This window comes from Phalangium opilio, unplaced genomic scaffold (genome assembly GCF_054372755.1).
Source record: "Phalangium opilio isolate 3A_F unplaced genomic scaffold, DU_Popi_V2 ptg000013l_1, whole genome shotgun sequence".
NCBI lineage: Eukaryota > Metazoa > Arthropoda > Arachnida > Opiliones > Phalangiidae > Phalangium > Phalangium opilio.
In genome coordinates, this window is record NW_028324148.1 from 6,682,729 (window position 1) to 6,709,260 (window position 26,532).

Genomic DNA, 26,532 nt, shown 5'->3' on the forward strand with positions numbered 1-26,532 from the left:
AAGGAATAGCAGATAGACCAATTTTTTAAAGGTTTACTGTTAATTTCAACCTCTCACGGCTTATACAACTCTGCTGCTGGAAAACGACTCTTATACTACTTAAGAAACTGTGTTTCACGTTTTTACCAGTGGGCAGCTGTCCGAATAGAGCAGGGCGGCTGAGCCGCTCCCAAACAAATTACCTTGAAAGATAATAGGCCTATTTCATGTTTTTATAGTTTGACTTTTCAGAAACAGTACGAATCTGTTTGAAAATCCTTGTTGATGCAACTCTACTATCTGACGCCTAACTTCAATTCGATCGCCCATTTTTCGCGTTAGGATTCCAAGATTGAACTGTGATCTATCATGGGTTTCATTCGCTTTTATACTTTAATTTTCTTACTAGTTTTTTATTCCTGACCTATTGGCAACGGAATAAATACAGCTAATTTTTTACCTAAAAAGTAAGCGATAAAAATTAGTAAGAAAATTAAAGTATAAAAGCGAATGAAACCCATGATAGATCACAGTTCAATCTTGGAATTCTAACGCGAAAAATGGGCGATCGAATTGAAGTTAGGCGTCAGATAGTAGAGGTGCATCAACAAGGATTTTCAAATAGATTAATTGCAAGGCAGTTGAACGTTTCTCGCGCTGCAGTAGCTACGTGGGTAGATAGATTCCGCAACAATGAGTTTAATGGTGGGGCGGACTTGGAACGAGCCGGAAGACCTAAGGTTTTGTCTGCCAGAGATTCTCGTCGTCTAGTTAGAACCAGTAGAGCGCAACCATTTCTGACCGCCAGAGGCCTGCGAACGGAACTAGAACTCCAAGCGTCCTTACCAACTGTGAGAAGGGAGTTGATCAGGCATGACCTTCACGGACGCATTGCCTGCAAGAAAGAGAAGTTAAGCGCAGAAAACCGACGAGGGAGACTAGAATTTGCACGAGACCATTTAAACTGGACGCCCGAGCAGTGGGCGCGAGTGATATTCACGGACGAAAAAAGCTTCGTTGTCGGGCACAATGGCCAGGTAATGAGTGTTTTTAACGAGTAATTAGAATAATAGTTTAAGCATTCGTCAATATTTTATATTTAAGATCTGGGTTAGAAGACCAATCGGTACTCGCTTCGACGAACCATACGTAACCAAGGTTCAAAGAAGCGGTCGGTTTGCCGTAAACTGTTGGGGCTGGCTATCGGCAGCTAACTCCGGATGTCTTGTTCACATCCAAGGGAGAAATACCGCGCAACGATACGTCGAGCTATTGGAGAACGATGGCCTTCCAAGCATCCTGGAAAGGTTTCCGAACGGGGACTTCGACTTTATGCACGACAGAGCCCCGATTCACACGGCAAGAATCGCAACCCAAGCATTGGAAAGGCTTAGGGAAATCCATGGATTTAGAGTAAGTTATGTTGTTTACTTTTGTATAAGTATTTAAATCAAATGGACATTGAGACTTTGTAGTTAATGGTTTATTTTATTTGAAGGTCATGAATTGGCCTGCTAAGGGATGCGACATGAATCCAATTGAGAATCTTTGGGCGGAAATGGTTCGTGTTATTGATCACAGAAACGTGAGAAATGTCCAAGAGTTGTTGGAGGCTGTGCAAAATGCTTGGCGAGATCTAAAGCTGAAGGAGGAATTATTTCAATCCTACAATGAGTCAATGCCCAGTCGAGTAAGAGAAGTGTTCGATAATGGCGGTTACTGGTCGCATTATTAAGTGTAAATTGTAGTATTAGTTAATTATTAAAACTGATTCCTTTAAAATGTGCCGAATGATTATCTTTGAAGTAGAAAACAAAACAAAAATTGAATAAACATTATCATTATTTTCCAACTGTGTTATTTTTTCGGTCTATATATAAATAAAGCATGCCCACAGAACCGGAATTAATTAATTAAAACAGATTCCACCAAAATGATTTTACACATTATAAATATATAGCGGCCACATTAAATTCTGCCAAAACCGAATTGAGTTCGATTCGGCCAACGGTATTATCACCGTTTCTTCTAATCATTGAACCACGAAAACACCCTACTGATAAACATAGAAAGGCGGGTCAAAAGGAGCCGCCACTGACTTGTAAGAAGGGATCCGTTTTGAAAGCGGAATACTACACCAGCGGAAACTCAATCCTACAACTCTGCAACCGCATGCGAACCTTCTTTTGAAATTAATCTATATCCTTAATTCAAGTAGCTTTGACAACAGACTAGTTGTTGCCTAACAATTGAAAATTTAGTAAGCAAATAGTGAAGATTAACGAGGAAAAATCGGGCTTCGAAAAGGGAAATCTACCCCATCTAGAGGCGATTCAACACTATACTCTTTCAAACAGATTCGTACTGTTTCTGAAAAGTCAAACTATAAAAACATGAAATAGGCCTATTATCTTTCAAGGTAATTTGTTTGGGAGCGGCTCAGCCGCCCTGCTCTATTCGGACAGCTGCCCACTGGTAAAAACGTGAAACACAGTTTCTTAAGTAGTATAAGAGTCGTTTTCCAGCAGCAGAGTTGTATAAGCCGTGAGAGGTTGAAATTAACAGTAAACCTTTAAAAAATTGGTCTATCTGCTATTCCTTCCTTATATTGTCTAAGGCAAAAAAATTAAAATCGGAACTCAATGTGAAGAGAAAAACACGTAAAGCCGGTAAAAACCTAAAACCGTTGCTTCTCTCTTATTTCTAAATTCTCTTACGCGTTACAAACACAGTGAGTGAGTGCTTTCGACTTTTCTTGTTGATATGGCAAGTAAACTTGAACGCGCGGGTATACAAATTTTGCCCTATCTTAGCGCAACAACATTCTAGGCGCTCCAAAAACAAATGGCGGTTGTCCAAATGCAACAGACACTGTCTGCTTAAATAATATCACGTGTCACACACGTAGTTTTTCCCTGGGGAAAAAGCTGGCAATGAGGTTTCAACGTTGCCGTGTGCATATTTTGTCATGCTGAGGATCAATATCAGCCACAACTCCACATTCCCTGCCCAACCCCGACATTAAACGTCCTTCGTCAATTACACCATTCTATAAACATTCGCCCTGTCCAGTTCTATCACTGTTATTGAACAGTAGTCACCCAAACAAAATCATTCAGATTCTGTCCGGCCATTATGAAACACTGTCGATCATGAATCGGTAAGCACTCAATTCTCCTTCAGTCATCCAAAGCGTGGATGATTCTCAAATTTGCGAATCACCTACCAACATGACTCTTTGAGACTTTAATGTCGAAAACGTGAATAAGCGCCACCAAAACGAAATTCAAGTTTCCAGACGTCTCCCATTAGTCTACCCTTCCACCTTCACATGTCTAAACAAATATCCGCGATTTAGACAACTAGTGAACATTTCCATTACAATTGTATAAGTTTACGTTCTAGGGTGAAGCTAGATTTTAATACGGTGTGGCCCAACTTGTTTTTCCCAGCTATAGCTTAAGCATAGTCGGGTTGACTCTAATTAAATTATAATTATTGAAAAAGTGTTTTTTTGCATCACTATTTCCTTAATAACCTTTGAAGTTCAAATCCGATTTTAATTTTGAAAACAGATTCGGTTTCTGGGTAACGTTATGCATAAAATGAGACCAACCACAACAAATTCGAAGAAATATTTCGTGACGTCATTTTGCGATAATTTACACATTCGTGTGTTGCTCGTGCTCCTTTCAAGATTTTCTATTAATTTCGATGGCATCGGGTTTTCTGATAGATTTTCATAGCCTAACTTATATTAAAGAGATAATCCATAAGGAAGAGAGAGACCAAAAAAACTTAACGAACTGTTTATTAAACAAGTGAGAGAGTAAGACTGAAGTGATTAAATGATAACATTACATTGCTATTTATAGCAGTTACTAAATAAACAGTATTAAGATATTAACCGGTTAAAAAACATATCGCCTTAATTAAATTACAGAGTTAATATGTTCCGAGTAGATAGGAGTCGCTTTCTCCAACACCCCTTCTCGACGAGTATCGGATAATCCGGCTTTGGACATCAAGTGCTTTAGTTTTTCTTTGGTTAAAGGCTTGGTTAACATGTCAGCGGTCATTTACTCGGTTGGACAATAGGTGATATCGATGATGTGGTTTTCTCTCATATCCTTGAGGAAGTGGTATCGTACGTCAATGTGTTTCGTCCTAGCGCTGATCCGTTCGGAAAGACTCATCTTGATGCATCCTTGATTGTCCTCAAATAGGTAGGTTGGCGTGGTAGCCGGGAATCCAACATCTTCGAGAAGCTGTCGTAGCCAAATGACTTTTTGGGCGGCATGAGCTGCTGCGACGTATTCGGCTTCTGTCGATGAGAGCGCGACAGTTGATTGTTTCCGACTTAACCATGCGATCGTTCCCTGTCCGAATTGGAATAGGTATCCGCTCGTTGATTTCCGGTCTTGATGATCACCGGCCCAATCTGCATCGACATAGCCGACAAGTTCTGGTGTTTCCTTCAAAGCTGGGAAATGAAGGCGGACCTCTTGTGTTCCTTTGAGATAACGCATTACTCGTCTGACGGCCGTCCAATCTCTTTCTCTCGGCTTTGAGACTCTTCGGCATAGGTAGCTGATGCTAACTGCAATGTCTGGTCGTGAAACGGTAGCGATGTGTAGAAGTATTCCAATTGCTTCTCGATATTGGTTGTTGTTAGGTAGAATATCTTCGTCTCCAGACAATTTTGGATAAGAGGGATCCATAGGAGTTTTGGATATCTTCGCATCTTGCATGCCGAAGTCTTCGAGCATGAACGCTATTTTAGTTCCTTGATGGATTGTAAAACTTCCGTCAATTCCTCGCTCAATCTGGATACCGAGGTAATACGAGGCGTTTCCTAGGTCCTTTAGCTCAAAGTGCTTATTTAGTTTCTCGTACAGATTGTTGATGGTGGCTTCATTCTCGTTCAACACCAACAGATCATCTACGTATAGTAGGATATACGTCCAGGTACCGTCTTGTTCCAATTTCGAGTAAAGTCCTGGATCGGCTTTGCTACGATTGAATCCTTCATCAAGTAGAATTTGATTGGCTTTGGCGTTCCAGGCCCTTGCAGATTGCTTCAATCCGTATAAGCTGCGCTTGAGTCTGCAGACCTTCTCTTCATTTCCAGGTTGGATGAAACCCGGAGGCTGTTCCATATACAGGTCCTGGACTATGTCTCCATGCAGGAATGCGGTTTTGACGTCATAGTGTTTGACCGGTAAGTTCTTGGCTGCGGCGATACTGAGTAGAAGTCGTACGGTCTCGTACTTCACGACAGGTGCAAACGTCTCGTCAAAATCTTCGCCAAACTTCTGAGAATAGCCTTTGGCGACTAATCGGGCTTTATATTTGCTGAGTGATCCATTTTGATCATGTTTGGCTTTGAAAACCCAACGACAACCAATGGCCTTTCGATTTGGTGGTAGGTCTGTTAACTCCCAGGTGCCTTTTTCATGCAAAGATGATATTTCTTCTATAGCAGCATCTGTCCAGTTCTTCCTTTCTCTCGGATTTAAGTCGGCGAGTTCCTCCCATGAGCTTGGTTCGCGAGGATATTGAACCGTTGCCTTGTACGTCAATCTCTTTGGTGGAATGCCCTTATTATCCCTTTCCGATCGTCTTGGAAGAATAGGAACTGATGGTCTTTCTTCAGATTCTTGTTCTCCATCAGATGATGATTCTGATTGTTCCTTTTTCGGATGTGACGTGATCAAGGAGTCAGCTGAATTAGTCTCCTTTTCCCCTTCTGGCTCTGATATGATGCTTTCTTCAAAGGTGTTGTCTCCTGTTCCTTCGTCGAAAGTGACAGAACGGCTGAAGTGAACTTTGGCAGTCTCAGGATTGAGAATACGATAGCCTTTCGTTGCTAAGCCATATCCGACCAGGACTCCTTTAAAAGCTTTGTCTCCGAATTTTACTCGTTTCTCCTTGGGAATGTACGAATAGGCTTTACTTCCGAATACACGGATGTGTCCAATACGTGGCTTTGAACCACTCCAAAGCTCATAAGGTGTTACGTCAATGGCTCTTGTTGGCAGACGATTTTGAAGATAGGCGGCGGTCATGACAGCTTCACCCCAGTAACGGTTCTCGAGTTGTGCGTCTAACAGCATGCATTTGGCCATTTCCGTCAAAGATCGATTCTTGCGTTCCGCAACTCCGTTCTGTTGTGGATTATACGGTACGGTCAACTGGTGTTCGATGCCAAGTTCCTTGAGATAATCTTCAATTTCATGGCTGATATATTCTCCACCATTGTCTGATCGAAGAGCTTTCGGGTATCTTCCGAATTTGGTCCTTACGGATGCAATGAAATCCTTGAATGCAGTTAGAACGGAGTTCTTGGTCTTCATCAGATAGAGCTGTGTAAATCTTGAGTAGTCATCGATGAATGTTAGTATGTATCGATTACCGCCAGGTGTCACTGTCGGCATCGGCCCGCATACGTCCGTATGGATTAGTTCCATTGGCTCCTTGGTCTTCGATGTAGATGTTGGGAATGGTTTAGCTGTCATCTTTCCCTTTAGGCAACATTCGCAAATAAGCTTCCGTTGACATTCGGATAGCTTGATACCATCGGCAAGATTCTTCGATGAAAGAGACTTCACGGCATCTATGTCCCGATGCCCTAGCCGTCTATGCCAGAGGTGAATGCAATCGGCTGTATGCGAGTTGCTGGCAACTTTTGCTATTTGCTTGGTTTGAAGTCGATAAAAGAATCCATCCATCTTGGCGAAAGCTGCAACGTTTTGACCTTCCATGATTCTGCATTCGTCGCCTTCAAAAATGACAGTGTGTCCTGTCTGCGTCAAACGGTGTACAGAAAGTAAGCTGCCTCCTAGTTTTGGAACATAAAGGATGTTCTTCACAGCTATACTTTGTACTTCTCCGTTTGGAGCGAGGCAGTCAATCATGCCATCGCCAATCCCTTCCGCCATTATGATTGAGTCGTCGGCGAGATGAATCTTCTCTGATTTCGGCGTTATGAATTTGAAATTCTTCCGATCGCTGGACATGTGACTGGTGGCCCCTGAATCCACATACCATGAGTTCGCTTGTGAGCCATTCGAAGCCTTGAAGGCTGTATACTCCCCGCTCGTTCTCTTTTCTACCGCTGCTTTACTTCGCTCACTTCGGGATGCAGCATGTTCTCGATCCAGCTTATCTTTGTAGCTTCGGCAGTCCTTCATATAGTGCCCTGGTTTGTTACAATGATAACAGACTCCTCTGCTTGGACGACGCCGTTGATTATTGAATCTTCGACCTTTGCTTTGACTTGAAGTCTGCAACGCTGTGTCATTCCTAGAGGAAGCTGCTCTTGTCTCTTGACGTCGATTGAATTCGTCCAGTAATTTCGCTTTCACAAAGTCTAGTGTCAGATCTGCTTCCGGTCTCACTTCGAGGGCTGTGACCAAGACATTGTAAGATTCCGGTAGACTGCAGAGTAGCATGGCAGCGACGTGTGTATCAGGCAAATTTTCTCCGATTCCTCGTAACTTCTCGACGATCTCCAACATGGACCCTATATGGTCTTGCATACTTTGGTCATCGTCCTTGAAGCGCATTTGATGCATCTTCCGTAGCAGGAATAATTTGCTAGTGATGTTCGCTTGCTCATGTAACTTCTGAAGTGTTTTCCACATGGAACGGGCAGTCTTCTCGTGAACGATATGAATTAGTTGATCGTCTTCCACAGACAGTGCTATAGCAGCTTGGGCTTGCTTGTCTCTCTTATCCCAGTCAGCAGGAGGTTCCGACGTAGGCTTCGGTTTCTCTACGACTTCCCATAGATTGTCTCTGGTCAGTACCATCTTCATTTTGAATTGCCATAGTTGATAGTTAGTATTGATCAACTTCGTGACAAGAGATTTAAAGTCGCTTGAAGCCATCTTGTACGTGTTGACCGAAGACTAAGTCTAGTTATACTACTATACTAACTGGTACCCGACTGTCCTTAATATAAGTATTTATCCGTGGCTGAGCCCATAACCTGATAGATTTTCATAGCCTAACTTATATTAAAGAGATAATCCATAAGGAAGAGAGAGACCAAATAAACTTAACGAACTGTTTATTAAACAAGTGAGAGAGTAAGACTGAAGTGATTAAATGATAACATTACATTGCTATTTATAGCAGTTACTAAATAAACAGTATTAAGATATTAACCGGTTAAAAAACATATCGCCTTAATTAAATTACAGAGTTAATATGTTCCGAGTAGATAGGAGTCGCTTTCTCCAACATTTTCAAGGGTTCAGCCTTTCCAAAAACGTCTTACTCGTCGCTCTAGCTATTATAGAAGAAAAATGGCGACCGAATGAAAACGGCCGGAAACTTTTGATCGCGACTGTACACTCTATTAAAAAGGTTTTGCGCGTTGCAGTTTTCACATATATTTTATGATATGTCGAACACTATGCAAGCTAGCGCCCTGAAATAAAGTGTGTTATAGTAGTTTTGCATTCCTCTTTCCAATTTTATACCTTTCAAGGTTGTCCATTGCAACCTTATACAAGAAATGTCAAAACTAACAACTTTCACAATTTTTCATTCTCGCCCAAAGAATTTTATAACAGATTGCATTACGCAGGTTTTTTGAAAGGGCGCATCCATTAAGGCTAGGTGAGGCATTGCTCCAACATTAAGCTTTATGCTTTCATTATCTTATTTTATCTTCAAATCCTTACAATTTTAAAATCTCCAAGGTCTACTTGATATTTTCAAGCCAGAGGAATTTGTTATGAGTGCCAATGATAACGAAATATCGGCCTGTTTGAATGAATCCTTTCGATGCTATTATGACCCTTTACTATTCTCAAATATTTGATGCTTTTAATGTTCAGTTTCGTTAAGAACATGTCTTATGTAGTCAATTGGTCGTTATTTGAAATCGCCGAAAGTACAGCTCGTACTCCATAGCAGGGTGCGCCCATTTTTCACTGAAAATTCGTCGTTGAAGTTGAAATTTTCCTCAACAATTTATTATTCCATTTTTTTCTGAAGAACTTGAAATCATGAGAGAAATTTGGTTATGATGTGTTGCATAAATATCGCCAAATTTAGTCGAAGCAGTACTTTTGCAGCATTAAGGTGCAGGAGTAAAAACTCCTAGTTTTTTTAAATATTTAGGATATTGGTATTTGTTCATATCTCCTGTAATAAATACTTTTTCAATGAACATTTCCGTTAAACTAATAAATATTATAGAATATCTTCAGTCTCAAATAAGATTTCTTTATTTTCAGTGTGTTCCAATAAGAAATTTAAGGACGGGCTTCAGGAGAGGTAATTACAAGTGTATTTGCCGCCCAGGCTTCTATTTCCCTACTCCTGAAAACCAAACGACCAGCAAAGTGACGTACTTCAGAGGAGCCGAAGCCGAAGCGGCTTTTCTTAGAAGAATTCTTGAAGGTGATACCACAACAAAACCCTCAGCCAGAAGTGTTATACCGTACTATCCGGTAGACTTTCGGTGTCTACCGTGCAAAAAAGGCTGCGGTTCCTGTGTGGATGATTCCCCCTGCCAAAGTGAAACCAATCTACTCCTCAAGAGCATTATCCTTGGTTTACAAAGTTTTGCTACGACACTCAACGTAGTTCTAATTATTGTAATATTTCGTTTAAGAAAATCCAAGGTATGTTAATATCTATGAGCGTTGCCTACGTTAATCAAGGCCAGTGCGCGGTAGTTTCGAAGGAGGCGACTTTTAAGAAACGTGACTTCTTATTTTCTCCCTATTTTACCGCGATATGGCATTGATAGCTGGACCGAAACGCGCGCAAAAATGAGTATTTAAAATTCCAAGCGCGCGAAAATAAGTATTTAAAATTCCAAGCTCGAGAAAATGAACATTTCAAATTCCAAGCGCGAGAAAATGAGCATTTCAAATTATTTAAGTCCAGCTAATAGCGCCTCAGGTGAGAGAATTTGGCAACTAAAACTGCCAAACGAAAAATAAAAATCGGCGCCGCGCACAGGCCTTGATTAAAGTAGGCAACGCTAAGAGAGTTATTTAACAATATGTAAATAGATTGACGAAAAGCTCTGCTATATCACCATTTCATCACACTTTTGAATATCCCTTATAACATTTTTTAAAATTTTTGTATCATGATAAACACAGAAGTGTGATATATTGTTCTATTTCATTGTAGTAAAGTTGCATTGGGCTGACTCTTTCTTAGTAAAAATTAGTTACTATTTTCGTCCCCATTTTCTTGGTATATCAGAAGACCATATTTTACCCTCTTGTTTATGATGCAAAATTTCTGAAAATCATACTAAATCCCAGAGAACTTGGATTTTTTAAATTTAAAGGGGTTTTTTTATTGCCAAAACTCAGAGGCTTGTGTTACAATTTTAAATTTTGGTAATATTAAAACTTTCGTCATCAGTACGCCCAAAAATTCTAGAAATCGCAGGCACAGTAAATAAACCTCGGTGTAGTTCTAGTGATTGTATTGCGGCTTGAAGTGCGACGGCTTCCTCGAGACCCTTTGTTTTAATATATATACTTTTTTTAATAGAGATTAACTTTGTAGCCTAAAATTTCAAATTGTTTTAATATTAGTTTTGACATAATTGAGGCGTGATCTTCTCAATGCACGGAATTAATAGCTCATAATTGAGCACTTCTAGTTTTTCTAATACTTTTTCTCTAAATTTTTATACTGCAGGCAGTGGCTAATGCTATGTGGATAATGCTTGAAACTGTGCTAATCGGATCACTTTTAATTTATCAAACTGTAAGTGTGTAAGACTGTCAATAATTTCCATGATGTCAATGCCAATTTCGTAATGTAATGTTTTTATTCACCAGGTTATTATTCGTTATTTTGAACCGGGTATGATCACTTGTCTTCTTGAACCTTGGTTTAGAGAGTTGGGCTTTGCTGTTTGTTACGGAGCCATCATTCTCAAAATTTACAGGTAACTCATTCAAATCCTTCAGATTAAATTCTACATCCACTTACAGTTTCTGCTAGGTGTGGTTATGTAATCACACATAGCATTGCGATGGTGTTTTGTCTGTGTGTGTGTGTTTGTGGCCGAAATACACGAAAAACAAGCAAGGATCGAAACCGATTAAGGCAGGATCCAAATTAGAAATCGTAATGTGAAAGAACTGCGAAAGGATATACATTAGTTCTATAGTATGAGCAGAAGGGAATAAGAGAGAAGGAACACACTTTATATCTCCATAATGCTTTACACTCGTAACAACAGTCTTACCAACCTCAAATCAAGTACCCTTCACTGATTGGCCATCTAACTTCTGTCGTAGCTGTGACGTCAGATAAGAAGGTGACGTCTCGGTTGACGTATAAAAAGTAGTTTTGTTTACAACTTTACATTGATTGAAGGAGATAAAAATGGCCGAATTTCATGTTGATATACGAAATCAAGCTGCAATTAATTTAGATGCACGGGAATTGAGAACATACCAAAATCAGATAATTTGAAGGTAATAAGTAGATGAAAACTAATTATTCTGAATTAATATTATAAAATAAAAATTATTTTCAATAAAATACATACTTGAGGTTATAATTACACAAGATCAAAACATCGACGGCCCTAAGCCTTTGGAGAATGAAAATCTAGCAGACAATTAGGCAGCCTGATACCGCGGAGAACTTAAAGAAATAAAGAACTGTATTTGCAGTTAATTGGTTAAAAGCTGTGTACTTGCGCAACGTTTTCGCGGTTTTCTTGAGGTTGGTTGGACTCTTGTTACCATAGCAGGCTCTAATGTCTCCCTTTTCTCTTCTGGTATGAGTTAACAGCATTTTTTTGACATCGGACGGACGTAAAATTAGTTTGTCGAGACCCTTGTTAAGAAAAGATGCTCTTCCGGCTCTTGGAAGTATTGGGGTAGAAATATGTTTGGCATCGTCAAAGAATTCACCCTGCTATTTTGCGGCAACCCTAAAGGGTGAATTTGATGGATGGTTGTATCCAAACGGATTTATTGGAAACTTGGAAAGCGAAAGATTCTCTTTAGAGACCCGTTTGTTGGGCTGGCGTGGGGGGATGGGGAATGCTGGTATATATATACATATATATATATATTTAATTCGTAGAAGAATCGATTGAAAATCACTTCGTTTTCGATATTTCCTTCTCTTTACGAAGTGATTTTGCGACTTAAAGAACGTACAATTCCTTTTGAGTCTATGGCAGCCTCGTAAAACGGAAGAACATGTATCCGTTCGACAATAATAAATTCAGTACTATTATGCGAAATCTTTAAGTCAGCTTTGTTAAAGATTATTGTAAATTTAAGGGTCGAATATAAATTTCATGATTCGCTAATTTCTCAAATTAAAAATTTGAATAAGTGAAAAACCCTCCGGTAAAAATAACTGTTAAAATAATGACTTGTACTGCCTCTCAGAATTCTTGCAGAGTTTCAGACTCGAAAAGCACACAGAGTCTGCGTCAGAGACAAAGACCTCATGAAATACCTGACGGCAATTATCTTGGTTGTGGCTGGTTATATGGCAGCGTGGACAGCGGTAATGACCGAAAATTTTGAAGATGGTAGAGGAATCGTTGACCATGGCATTACCAAGGATGGCCTTCGATATACTGTCTGCAAAGCCCTGTGGTGGGATTATATCACTGAAACTGGTAGGAACCAAAACTATTCTTTATTTGTAGTGTATTTTTTCAAGGATCCTTTCAAACTAATTTTATACACAGGTGAGATAATATTTCTTTGCCTTGGTATATATTTGACCTACTGCATTAGAAACTCCAAACGTGACTGCTATCACGAAAAATGTGCTTTGTGCTCGGCTGTTTACATCGAATTTCTATTTTCATTGGTACTATATTCCATCAGGTTTGTGGGAAAGTACACAATTATTTGTAACACGGTTATCAAAATAATTCGTCGTTTTTTCAGGCATGTAGTTTGGCTTCAAATGGATCCTGATTACATATTCTTCATATACTTCCTAAGATGTCAAATGACAGTCTCCATGAATCTCTTCCTTATTTTTACACCAAAAGTGAGTACATGTTGCATTTCCACCTAAAAACCTTAATAAACTAAGTAGTATAATATAAGACGGGTAAATTCTTTCGAGTTCAGTATTGTAATTTTCTACTTGCACCACTGAATATTAGGAGTTTCAAACATGAAAATGACTAAAGCGACTAAATTATATGATTAGTTTTAAATATGTTAGTAAAAGACTTACTCGTGACTTATCTAAGGTAACAATTTATTTTTTGTTCCGACTTCGGTTTTGTTCAGGAAGAGACCACAAAAATCAGTGGTTAACAAATTCCTTAGGTTTATTACATACAATAATTGAAATATGACAATCCAGTCTCGGCTATAACATAGGTGTGGTTTCTTTTGTATGATGAAGTAATTGAGCGATATCAACCAAAACTTATCAAAATCATTGCTATGATCTCCTTTTGCAAGCTCTACGAAATTGAATCATTTTGAAAATAAGTTATGACATTAAAATTCCAAAAGTCAAACACTTCGTTTCAAATTTCATCTCGTTACGCTCCGAGCAGAAATTAATTTAAGAAAAGAGGTTAGAAAAAATGATTTTCTATTAGGTCTAGGCTAGAAGAGATCAATGAAGCAGAACAAGCACTAATACTAACCTATATGAATACTGGCTGCGCCCTAACAAAAGCCTGAACACCTGAGAATAGGCAGTTCTTTTGCTTTCCACTTTTATTTCACATAACTTAAATTCTAGAATCGCGTGTTGGCTTTAAACTCATTCCATCAAATCCCTATTTAAAGTACACGAATGAAATGAAAATGCGATCCGAGTCAGATCTCGGCTTCTAAAAATAAAAATGCTATGTAACACTTCACTGTCCTCAAAAGAAAACGTCCGAAAGAGCACATAAAGTTTGAGTGTCCTCGATGACTCTCATTTCTAGCATCGTTTATATAATTGCGCGACGCTTTTAACACGAGAGGTTTCGGAACACATATGCTTGCCTTACATCCTCACTTACGCTGTTGGAAGGGAAAAACCCTACTTTATAAAAAAAAATTAGTCACCTGTATTTGCTATTGCTTGCGTCTAGTGACTAAAATAAACTTTCACCCTCTATAAGCCTTAGAAATGTGAGTCGGTAATTTACCAAACACCGCGTAAATTACCGATTTATATCTTACCGTATGGTAATTTACCGCGATGTAAAAATTGAGCGTGCAACGCAAATTTTGTTAAAAGGAAGGCAGGGCGTTATGCGATTGGTCGGAGGTGCTTAAATTATCCATAAAATCTCAAGCTAATTTGAATTTTAAAAACATTCGGAGATATTTCCTGGATGTTTCACTATGCAGAGTAAAAAATTCATTAGTACTTCATTAGTAAAAGAATCGATAAAAAGTACTTGATTTTCCTTTTCACCCTCCATTTAAATCACCATTTTTAAAAATTACGGTAATTTCACATCTCTAGAAACGCTTTAAACCCCTTAAAAGGGTCAGATGCAAATGGCTTAGGCAAGTCTTAAGTAGTATAGCAGAATTATATAAGACCACGAGTTAATTATATGTTAGCTCCCTATAAGTTACACAGGCTCCATAGGCGTAATGTATCCAGCGATTTCTTCTCATTTCGCCCGCGCGGGAAAAAAATTCGAATGTTGCGCTCTCTCTTGTCGAAAAAAAATCCCGCTCGTACGGCTCCTCGACCTCGAGTCGTCGGCTGCATTTTCACCAAGGGAGTGTTTTAGTCGTGAATTTTTATGTTTTAACAATTTAACATTAGATCATGGAGTTTGTGTCAGTACTGAGACAAATAAATGCAGGCACTCAATACAATTTGCCGATATTGATAAAGAATGCTAAAGATAAGAGTTGTTATTGTGACTAGAAACCAGAAAATTATACAACTGAGCTAAATCCAATCCACTGATCTCCTCTTAACGGTTTTCTTAACCGAGGCTACTGAGCGAAATATTCGGCTGCTTAAATAGCTCCGATATCGTTGGCTAGATTCCACTACACGCACTTCCGGGGAAAAACCGGAAAGAAGAGTAAATAAGATTTTCGTTCACGTGGCGGCCGCAGAGCGTCGCATATAATTGGGAAGCCGGCGGCGCGGGAGAAAACGCTGGAGTATAAAAATGAATTGCCTGAGTAACTTAGGGAGCTAACATATTATTAACTCATGATAAGACATGTTCCATAAGTATGACATTCCCTATGATTCATAATGCTAGAGACTTACTGAGAGCTAGTTCGAGATCTACAAGAGAATTGACTACACTCGGTTTTCCAATCCATCTTCGTATTTAGTCTCTATTAAGCCATTTTACAGCGCCTCACCAGGCGTCACTTTAAGAGAATCTATGACGTTTCACCTACGTCACTTCATGGCAAGATCTCAGTAACCAGTGACAATCGTGTACAACATATGAACTTACGATTATACTTTATCTCATACTCATTTCAGCTATGGTATCATCACCGACCTCCAGAGGCAGTAGATGCTCGAAACCGTCATTTTTCCACTACTGGTGTTGCGGACTCAAGCCATGATCATATTCCTGAAGCCATGAAATTGCACGAGGCTATTGTCTCAAACGGGGAGCTAGACTTTTCGGATGTTAACTTGGCTGATATGGATCCTGAGGATATAAGGGTAACATAAGAGGCAGTTGTTATAACAACCAAATTGGTTAAAATTACATACTTGTAAAAGCACACGTTACACATAAGTCAGATCTAGCCTACCACAGAAATGCTCGAGAATAGATAGGCCTACATAGATCTGGCTAAACTACCTGAACTGTTTAAGGACTCTTCAGTTTTTTGTAGAAGCCCGTACAATTCATAAATAAGGGACATGAAATTGGAGCCAGCGTTCTATATGTATTTGTTGAAGAATTTTCTAAAAGCATCCCTAATACAAGGTTGAAACTAGGAATTAATTGATAACCATAGTTTTCTGTTGAAGCATCCATTTTGGTAAGGAACATAGGCGCAAAATCAAAGAGAAAGACACTAACCCGTTTTCGATAAATGAAAACCCAATGTTTGTAAAAAAACGATGACACAAAAAAACTAATATTACTGAAACGGGAGTTTACGTTTGCCATGTATTATTATTTTAAAATAGGCCAAAGTGTTCATGAATAATTTCTTCGTAAAATTATAATGACACTAAAATTTTTTTTCTTTGTTTGAATTATACGCGTGCAATCGACGTTTGCGAGTAGTCCGAATTACGTCGAGTTTATACGCAACTGCAAGTGCTACGCAACAAAACTATGCGAAAGGACAATCCGCATATCTCTAAACGTCGTGGCGGTAGAAAGGTAACGCACAGGCGCTTCAGTCTCCAGCCCTTTCACCATAAGCATAAGCACAATTATCCCTCTATTGATCCCTCTGAAATAACCGAAATCTCCAAAACTCCCGAAGACTCAACTGCGAGTGTCGAAGGTGTCAACCCCGTAACCCTAGCACCCAACGATTCCGCTCCGGGAATGGCCCCCTTAGCCACGGAAGAGAGTTCCGGAACCTTCAATGGCAGCGGAGGAGGCGCTGATCGAGCACAAACACCCCTATCTTCACCAAGTGGCACTAAAAGCAACAAGCCAAAAGCCTCAAAGAAGACATAGCTCAGAATCCTCTCGTTAAATAATTAAAAAACTAACACGAGATTGTAAAAACGATCTAAAAATACTGTTGTAATCTCTTCAAAATTGAGGTTAATTTTAGATCACCAAAAAGTATAAAAGTGTTTAAGAAAAAGGATTTCATGTAGTTTAAATTATTTTATTGTTTTTGGTTTTAGTCAAAACGTTATGTGCCACACCAGGAATATATTTATATACTTGGATTATGAACGATCCCATATCTAATATGAAAGATAATCGTCACGGTTTAGTGATTTACTATCGAAAATTTACCAGTTAACAATCCCACCAAGGGCGACCATGATATTCATTCCAAGTATAATATTTCTTCCTGGCCCTGGAATTAATAGACTATTTAACGATTACTATTTAAGATCTACAATTTGTCATTTGATTATCTTTCTCTAGTTTTTTAACATAAGTTATAGACATATGTTTAATTAACAAGAAGGAATTTGCAAAATATCATAACTAACTCAATTAGTATTTTGTGGTTCAATGCAAAGAATCTAACTCTTAAAAGAACGACATAGGTGTCTTACTTAAAAACAATATTGAGTAGATATCTGAAAATAGCTGAAGGTGTTTTTTAAAATACCCTCTTTCATATAGTACGTTTTGGAATAAAGTTATTACATAACTTTAGTATACAATAATTATTTATCTCTGTTGCTAAACCAATAAATTCTGGATCATTGTTCTTGACTTAACAGAATATTTATTTGAAGTAAATCTATCATTAATTAAAGGCTAAGACGTGGTCAATAGGTGGCACAGTTATGAAAAAGTAGGTTTCTTATGACAATATTAAATCTTTTGTCTCAGGCCCATATGTCTGCATCTTATGAAATTTATTCATATTACTAGCTTTATATCAGTGAAGTTTGTAAACTTTGCTGAATAGGCACACAATTTTTTTACGTGATCAATCTTAATAAAAAAAATCAATTCAACTGAACAATTTTATGAAATTAATGTAGCTTTTTATACTGATCTATGTTGTTTTGATTTTGTAATGATCACGCGTTATTTGCTCGAAAATGTGAAGATTTTAAAAAGTACTGTCTTAATAATACAAAGAAGTAAACATGATAACGAACAAAATGTATACTTTATAGTAGAATTTAAAAGAGTTAAATTTTAATAATAAAGAGTGTATGATAATTAATTAAATTTGAGGATAGAAAGAGAAATATAAAGTCAATTTGCAATCAGAACTCCTGAGAAGGAAATTGCTGTACCATTTAAGTTCATCTTCTGGGCAATATTCTGGTTTTATAAACACTGGTTAGTGAGTTGGTACGTTCACTGTATAAAATTGTTTGACCTAAGAGGGTGCTTAAAGTTGACTTGAAATTAATTATGCCAACCATGGAGAGACCAAATTAAAAATAGTAATAATAATTGATTTGTTACATTACGAACGAGTATCCTGGGTCCTGGAAAAGTTGACTAGAAGGGAGTTTTCTATGCTATACTGATAAGTTTAATAGGCATATTAATAATTTGGACTAAATGTGCGAAACCTTGGTTGAATCAAGTTCTGTTACGATAACACTGTGCGTATGGGGAAATTAAATTTTAAGGCTATATATTCGTCATGCGAAAAAAATTGCAGAGTGAAAATAAAAATTATAAACTAATAAATAGTTCAAGACCCATGAAGAGATATTTTAAGCGACATATACCGGTGCAATATGTAGAAACCTGAATAATAAAGCTTGTTTCTAAAATTCTAGTAAAAAAATAGGTATTGATTGTGCTTTTCAGGTTTAAAGACTTCGAAAGTGAAGGACAATGGCTCGAAACTGCAATTGATATATTTTGATGGTATTCTAATTGATTGGAAATGTGTTCAGCATTATAGTTCAGTTAACCTGCAGTTCATAATTGAGGTAACATCACAGAAGACGAGAAAATGTACATCTTATATTAAACCATAGTTGAAATTCACCAATAACCTGCTGTTTTTCTGATAGAATAGATAACATATATATAAATATATGTTTATAAATATATATATTTATCACAAAGGGGTACAAACTCTTCTTTTTTATTTGTTTGTATACAAGGCGTAGTTTCTGAAACTACCGAAGCGATTCTTAAAATTGTTTCACCAATAAAAAACTACGCTATCTATTAGCCATAATTTATATTTTATAAAGTATTTAATAACATTTTCAAAATTAGGAATTGCATTCGATGAATTTGGTACTTCGTTGCACTATGGTTTAATTTGAAACACGTGGTTTTGCGTCGCATTATTCTCTTCGATCAGCACACAAGTGAAAAGCAAATCTTCGATAAAATTGTGTACTGAAACAGTGTTGTTTTACTTTTGCTATCCTATTCGATCAAAGGTTTATCTAGTCCTCTCTCATTAGTTTTAATATAACCGTAACGGGCATATCGTATTTTACTAGATTCCAGTCAAAATACTGCACCATGAAGGGTGCTGCAGATTCCTGGCACTCATGTGGCTTATAAGACCAGTAGACTGAGAATCCTGGCACTCATGTGCCTTATAAGACCAGTAGACTGAGAATCCTGGCACTCATGTGGTTTATAAGACCAGTAGACTGAGAATCCTGGCACTCATGTGGCTTATAAAACCAATAGACTGAGAATCCTTGCACTCATGTGGCTTATAAGACCAGCACTATCTATTGCAAAAAAATTCCACAAAACCGGTACTCGTACCATCAATTAAGAGCAACTAATGAATATGACTTTGTGACAATTATAGGACCAGCACTGTCTGCAAGTTCTCTATTAAAATTATTCATTATTAAGCATATGGTCTTTGCAGGTCAAATGATCGAAACTAAAGAATCTAACCTTGTGATAATTAAGACTTTATCAAAGCGTTTGTAAACAACTCTATGAACAATGTAATAAGTGAGAGTATTACTCCATAGAGTTGAACCAAGAAAACTGAAGAAAGAAATCCAAAACTCGTTGCTTTTGGTCCATTGATATAATTGTCTTTTTCCTTGTGAAGTAAGTCTCCAAATCCAAACAAAATGACCTTCCGTCTGGGTTCGTTTTTTCGAGTTTCAATAAATCTGCATATGCTTTGATATAACAGTGACAATTAATTTTAATCAAAGGCCCTAAAGTGGTACATTTATAATCCTTTTATATAAAGACATTAAGTTTGGATTTAAACTATTTAATCGGAACACACGCTGTGTTGACATCACTAAAGGTGCATTTTCATGCTCGCTAGTAGCGGGTAAACCACCCCGAAAATCCGCTACCAGCCAATTAAGACGAAGAGTTTGTTTAACTTTCAATACTGCAATTTTCTTATGTAAAATGAGCAAGCATGAAAATAAAAGTGGAAATGCAAATTTTCTAGCCAAGGGTTAATCTAGTTTAATTACCTTCAATGGGTAATCTAGTTTAATTACCTTCAATGGGTAATCTAGTTTAATTACCTTCAATGGGTAATCTAGTTTAATTACCTTCAATGGGTAATCTAGTTTAGTTACGTATAATGGGCAATTAAGTTTAATTACCTTTAATGGGTAATCTAGTTTCATTTCCTTTAACAGGTAAGTAATCTAGTTTCATTTCCTTTAACGGGTAAGTAATCTAGTTTCATTTCCTTTAACGGGTAAGTAATCTAGTTTCATTTCCTTTAACGGGTAAGTAATCTAGTTTCATTTCCTTTAACGGCTAATCTAGTTTCATTTCCTTTAACGGCTAATCTAGTTTCATTTCCTTTAACGGGTAAGTAATCTAGTTTCATTTCCTTTAACGGGTAAGTAATCTAGTTTCATTTCCTTTAACGGCTAATCTAGTTTCATTTCCTTTAACGGCTAATCTAGTTTCATTTCCTTTAATGGCTAATCTAGTTGCATTTCCTTTAACGGCTAATCTAGTTTCATTTCCTTTAACGGCTAATCTAGTTTCATTTCCTTTAAGGGCTAATCTAGTTTCATAATCTTTTAATGGTAATCTTCTCTAATTATCTTTTAATGGTAATCTACTCTAATTATCTTTCAAGACATGAAAAACGGGAAGATCATCGTGCTGATTCCTATGAACTGGTTCAAGTCAAAGGTCTTTTGCAATCACACATCGATCGAGATTCCTGGACTAAATTGAACGTGACTCCAGCCACTATAATGCAGCAAATGCCAGTTTTGGGAGAAATTTATAACTACGCAAACCCTATGTATGAAGCACCGCCTGTTGATCGACCGGAAGTAATGGCCTGCTACAACTACCTAAAAGCCTACCATAACATCTTTGAAGAGGGTTTACTTTCCCATAAGCCTGTTTATGGCGTAAACTCGGATCCTGTAAAATCCATGATGATGGGCATGAAGCTCTTTGAAGATTGGGCCACTGAAAGAATTAAGGAAGATACAAATGTATCGATGACGTAGAATCCCAAATTTCTGGCTTGGCAAACTTGGGAGCTTCTTCGAGTTGCAGTTTATGGATTTATAGACTACATTGAAGACTTTACCACTACTCACCCAGGACGTTATGTTTACCCAGTTCGGATCAGTGGCTCTGCAGTGGAGACATTGTTCAGCCAAATGAAGTACGTAGCCGCTGGAAAACTCAGAAGCATAAATTATAGTAGCGCCAGAAGATCTCTGTTGATTAAAGGGTGTACAAAGACATCCCATAATGCCGAGGCATCGTATCGTAAAGTAGGATTAGATATTTGCGATAAATAAATTTAGCGTATAAATAAAATCAATAAAAGTTACCAATTGAAACAAAAATTTTACTATTGACCATTTTCAATTTCAAATAATCTCAGTTTTGACAGATTTGTTTTCAGATAAGAACTTAATTAAACTTTTAACAAATGAAATCTAATATTGACGAATTTAAATTTGAAATAATCACAGTTTTGTTTTAAGATATTTCTCATATAGGAACTTCGTAACAATTTGAACAAATTCATTTTAATTTGAAATAATCAGTCTTGTTTTAATATAGGAACTTGTTATCACAAATGTAACGAATGTTTTGTTATCACCCACTACCATATCGCAATTGACATTTAATATATCGCACTTGACATTCCATTATATAGTGAATGAGTCCGTTTTCCTTTTATCTTATACTCTTGACTGATAAAACATTTACTCTTCGTATTTCTCGGACCAATGCCTCGCCAATGCCTAAACTTAATAGATAGTTTATAAGTTAACTCGAAACTAACGTAGCCTTTAAGCCAAAGGTGAAAATAAAAATAAAAACTTCATTAAGTGAACTTGAAACTAAAGTGGCTACAAAGCCAAAAGTGCACCTGAACCTAAAGTGAACTTAACTCCAAGCGAGTATAAATAGAAGAGACAGAGACACAAGTTTTAAGGCTCTCTTGTTGTGTGCTGGGAACGGTCGTAGCGGAACAGCTCCAACAGCAATGTAGTCGCAGCAGTTCACGGAGGATGTCATACTGCTTACTATAGTACTCTTAAAACTTAAATGTACTAAGTCACCAAGTCACAAGCAAGTGATCTGAGTCAGCCAAATGGCAACGGAACCATAAACCAGGGAGCGATAAAGATGGCGCTCAGCACAGGAAGCACCACCTAGCCACTGGCAACACCTTCCGCCGGATATAACCGGAGAAGTCATTCATGAACAAATTTGAACCTTCTAATCACTTGTGGATCATCTCATCACTTCAGTACCATCTCCATCGACAAACAGTTCAAGTGCTAGTGATGAGTATACTTTTTGTGTGACCGCGTCTTTAAAGCGCTATAGTTATTGGCATTGGTCGAGTCGCGTAATTGTGCATGAAGCATGTTATATTTTGGGGGTTTAATGTATATAACCGAGGTAATAGTAATAGGACGTTATAGTTAATGTAATTAATGTAATTTCTAACAAATAATTATTTAAATTGATAATAGTATTTTGTAGCTGGTTAGTGATTTAGGGTTTGAAATCAGTACGGACCATAGTGTCCCTCATTAAAGGAAAATTTAATGTCAAAAATGCTTGTCCTAAATTCACTCCTTTTGTCTAGTACATACAACTAGGCATATAGAACGTGTTAGTAGTAGAAAACGGCTACACAAAACAGGAAATATTATGGGGGTTCCACTCCATTTCTCTCTCTTTCAAGGTTCCATACCTAACTATATAGCTGTTGGAAATCTTCGTGGTTTATAAGGAATATCATGATCTCGCAATTTCACCATCGATTTCATGATGTCGCATTTATATAGGCATTTCATGATCTCGAAATTTTATCAGATATTACGGTTTCTTCTAGTTTGTAGGTCTTATAATGGACATAGAACTCACCTGTCTAGATCTGCAAGGAAAACATTAAATACTGGTCATTCTTCAGAACAGTATGACGTGGTATATGACAATAAAATATTTCTTTTGAAAAGAAATAGGACTACGATCTAATTAATGAACAATACCTATTGTTTCCCGATACTCGTAGTTTTATGATCAAAATATGACATTACAGATAACAATATGTACTAAACTTTAACTACCCTATATAATAGGAATAATACACGTAGCTTTAGCATTTTAAACTTTTAACTCGATAACGTAAGTCATAATATTGTAGAGAATCTCGCGGTTTTAAGATTAAAAATTTTGTTCTTTCAAATAGTGTTTTTTTCTACAGTTTAGATTGAAATGTATCTGAAGTGTGTTATTATTGCACTTATCCTGCCTTCAATCAGTTCGAGATCATCTCTTAAGGCAACAAAGCGTCATTTCGAGTTGGTGTTAAAACTTTGCAGTGAGTTTTACTTGTCAATTATGCATGAATATTTCTTTGTCACCATTAAAGTTTGTTGTTTATTCTCTTTTGCAAAAAAATTATAATATAACCTCTATAGAATGCTCAAAACAAAAATGGAGTCATTTTGTCCTTGGAAGAATTTTCAAACCTGATTTGAACTAAAAATAAATCCAAGTTTAGAAGTATTTTAAAAAATGGGGCATGGTGCGGAATTTTTTAGCTCTTGCCATTATAAAAATTGGAGATCTTTTCTAATACAAATCGCCAATCTTTAATTATACAAATACACAACTTACAGAAATAAAAGTGGGCTGAATTCAAAGTTCCCCTTTAAACACTCGATCAAAATAAAATTAGGGAGATTTAATTCAAACTTACAAAAAATCAACATAATTTACACAAGTCAAATTATAAGCTTTAAGAATAGTAAATTTCCAAGCTGTTTCAAGTTAAATCTTACAGTAAAGAAAAAGCAATTTCCAAGTCAAAGCAGAAATTTATTATTGACTTTGATATTTTTGCTGGAATAATAGCGATTTCAGGTTTAGTTGAAGTACTACATTTGATTTTCCTAATTAGTTTTTCTCACAAAAATAATTCTGCTTTTAATAACTACTTTCGGAAAGGAAGGCTTCCGAGAAAACCAAATGTTACCGGAAGTCTTTAGTTACGATCGCCCATAAAAGTCATAACCATCCTTAACACAAGTCATTGAGTGCTTATGATTAAATCACGTAAAAGTCTTGTACAACATTTTAGAAGCAACTAACCGTGGAGAAAATTGGAACGATGTTCGATGTGTAAAAGAAATTGGGGATTTAATTTTGCAAAACTGCAAAAAATCAGGGCTATGTCGCGAAAAACAAGACGTACGTGTGTATTTTCCTAAAAGTATATATTTTAAACGCTTCTCAAACACCAATTTCATAAGCTTTATTTAACCCTGCTCCTTTCATGGTAATTTTCATGATATTATCACTCCTTGAATAGTCCTTTGAAAGTATTGCCGCCAGGTGCACGAAAAATCATCACAACGCCGAGCGGACGCCGTTTCAAAAACTTTGCGATTATATAGAAGGCCCAGACGAAATTAAAGTGGTAAAGAAAACTAACCACACTCATTGCGTAAATTTAATATTAATGCATTTTGCTCTTTAAATTTACTGAATATAGTCTGAGTTGAGAAAAGCATCCTGCGCTACAGCACAAGCAAATAAAACCGAAATAGAGTTGTGGACCAAGGCGCTTGAGGTAAACTATGTTTTAACCGAACTCACGTAAATCGCCATTTCATTAGTTTAAAGTGAAATCTCGTGAAGTAAACGAAAGCATGATCAGAATTTAGAACGCGAAAGAAACGTTCCTATATCCAGAAGTGAGATGAGACCAGAAGTACTGAGCTAACCAAATTCTTCACTCGGCAAAAGTGATTATTCTTGATAACACACGAACGGTTGGTCCTCTGGTAGCGGTTTCTGAATTTTCCCTCCAAAACGTGAGACGCTCGTGGCGGTAGACGGCCGAACTAGATTCCAGCACCCGAGTCCGTGTTTCGCGGCTTTAGGTTGAGGGGAAGGGAGTAGGAAATGTTTTTGGAACTCGACCAATATTTTTCTCTCTAGTTTTAGCGCGTGTGAAGCGGGATAAAATCCTCAAATTTGTTCCCTAGTGCCAGGATCTACTATCAATGCTAGAGCCCTTCACTTCTAGTCTCATCTCACTTCTGGTATATCCTATAGACTCCTTTCAACGGGGGTTAGATCATAGAGTCTGTAGTTTAAGAGGAATAGTGAGCGTTAGCCTTCCGCTGAACAATTTGTCTCTTACCGCTTCAAACTATGATCGGTTCGCGTGGGTTAAAAAATAGTTCGCTAACCGCTCCTCTTAAGATACAGTCTCCATGACTAGATATATAGGGTCAAGAATGAACTTCCTGTATGGGGATACAAAGACGTTAGACAGGACGTCAACGTTACCAGTCCACCAAAGCCCTTTTGTTTGAAGCCATGTATAACGTCTTTGGAACCAAAAACCGCATGTTCCTTCCAAAAAATAAAAGATGCTCGAAAACCAGACTATTTTAACCAAACCTTTAAAAAGGATCTATTCATCTTCAATTTTCTTTTCCAATATTTAATTTAAAATAATAAGGATATGAGCTATAGATAAATTTTCACAGTTTGAATTGACATGGCTGCCGAACCCAGTGGTTCACGGTCCACCCTGAAGTACCTCTAGAGGATAATTAGCATTTCTAATGATGAAATTTTTATTTATATTGCAGAAATGTCAAGCAAGTGTCGGTAAAAATTAGATTTTTGATACAGTTCCACGATGAAATTTCAAAAATGAAATAGAAAATGTATTGCGTGTTAAATAAAAAATATGTAATTAGTCATGGACTAAAATTCTTAAATAAGACTTCATGCCTTTAATGTATGAGGAAGGTTTTTCTGATTGGAAGTAGCTTTTATTGTATTGCATTAACTGCTTTAAAAAACCAAAATTCTACAGAACTACAATCCGGGCCCTTAATATGTGGTTAGAATTTCAAAGAGATCTCAGGGCCGTCGTCAGGGGGTGGGCCGGGTGGGCCCGGCCCTACCTAAAATGTGTTTGGCCCTACCTGAAATATTTCGGAAATTCTTGGAAACTGCTTTTGGCCCTACCAGTAGTTTCATTGGCCCAACTCTCCTACCCCTAACCACACCAAACTACGTTCATGACATTATGATAAGCCTATAAATCCCATATAATTAAAACGAAATTTAAAAAATTATTGTCATGGCATAAAAAAACGTTTTGGCCAAGCTTTGGCAAATTGGCACACTCTTCGTAGACGGTAGAGCAGATGATTCCAGTGTTGCCAATGTTTGAAAGCGGATTTCCCACTTCCATTTGAAAAATTTCCCACATTTCCCACACGCCTTATTTAGCCCCGCCCCAGCTAAAATATGGAAGAAAAGTTACAGTCACATTTATCTGGACTATGTTTTCCTACTAGGTTTTATATGGAATATCACTCCGCATGGCTTTGACAATATGTACAAATGCGCCAAAACGCTGTAAAGCTTTAAAATTCTCAAAATATGCTACTCTTTTTCCAGTGTCAAATATAAAATCACCGAATTTATTTCAAAATGTCACTTGCAATTATTTA

At 37.4% G+C, this 26,532-nt stretch overlaps 2 protein-coding genes across 6 annotated transcripts in view; both read left to right on the forward strand.

Moving 5' to 3' along the window:
* Positions 1-18,385, forward strand: part of LOC149708721 (metabotropic glycine receptor-like) — a 50,140-nt gene extending 31,755 nt beyond the window's left edge. For 2 of the 3 annotated variants that reach the window (XM_089864240.1, XM_089864241.1), the window contains 8 exons: positions 9,231-9,620; positions 10,663-10,731; positions 10,806-10,915; positions 12,384-12,619; positions 12,692-12,833; positions 12,897-13,002; positions 15,436-15,624; positions 16,202-18,385. In XM_089864240.1, coding sequence (XP_089720366.1) covers positions 9,231-9,620; positions 10,663-10,731; positions 10,806-10,915; positions 12,384-12,619; positions 12,692-12,833; positions 12,897-13,002; positions 15,436-15,624; positions 16,202-16,606 — 1,647 coding nt within the window. In that variant the 3' untranslated portion in view covers positions 16,607-18,385. The remainder of the gene's footprint in view (positions 1-9,230; positions 9,621-10,662; positions 10,732-10,805; positions 10,916-12,383; positions 12,620-12,691; positions 12,834-12,896; positions 13,003-15,435; positions 15,625-16,201) is intronic. The other variant, XM_089864242.1, reaches the window with a different exon arrangement.
* Positions 18,386-21,612: 3,227 nt separating this feature from the next.
* On the forward strand, positions 21,613-25,766 carry LOC149708722 (uncharacterized). 3 transcript variants are annotated; one of them, XM_089864243.1, is made up of 6 exons: positions 21,613-23,173; positions 23,238-23,369; positions 24,132-24,241; positions 24,363-24,470; positions 24,546-24,623; positions 25,657-25,766. In XM_089864243.1, the coding sequence occupies exons 2-6, from the start codon at positions 23,264-23,266 to the stop codon at positions 25,684-25,686; spliced, it is 432 nt and encodes a 143-aa protein (XP_089720369.1). In that variant the 5' UTR covers positions 21,613-23,173; positions 23,238-23,263; the 3' UTR covers positions 25,687-25,766. The 3 variants fall into 3 exon arrangements, with proteins under 3 accessions (XP_089720369.1, XP_089720370.1, XP_089720371.1); XM_089864244.1 differs by having other exon boundaries at positions 23,253-23,369; XM_089864245.1 differs by having other exon boundaries at positions 23,258-23,369.
* The last annotated feature ends 766 nt before the right edge of the window (positions 25,767-26,532 follow it).

Coding starts and splice junctions, on each gene's coding strand:
- LOC149708722 (XM_089864243.1), top strand. CDS start 23,264: ATGTATCTGAAGTGTGTTATTATTGCACTTATCCTGCCTTCAATCAGT. Junction 24,242..24,362: donor TATGTCGCGAAAAACAAGAC/GTACGTGTGTAT, acceptor CTCCTTGAATAG/TCCTTTGAAAGTATTGCCGC. Junction 24,624..25,656: donor TGTGGACCAAGGCGCTTGAG/GTAAACTATGTT, acceptor TTTATATTGCAG/AAATGTCAAGCAAGTGTCGG.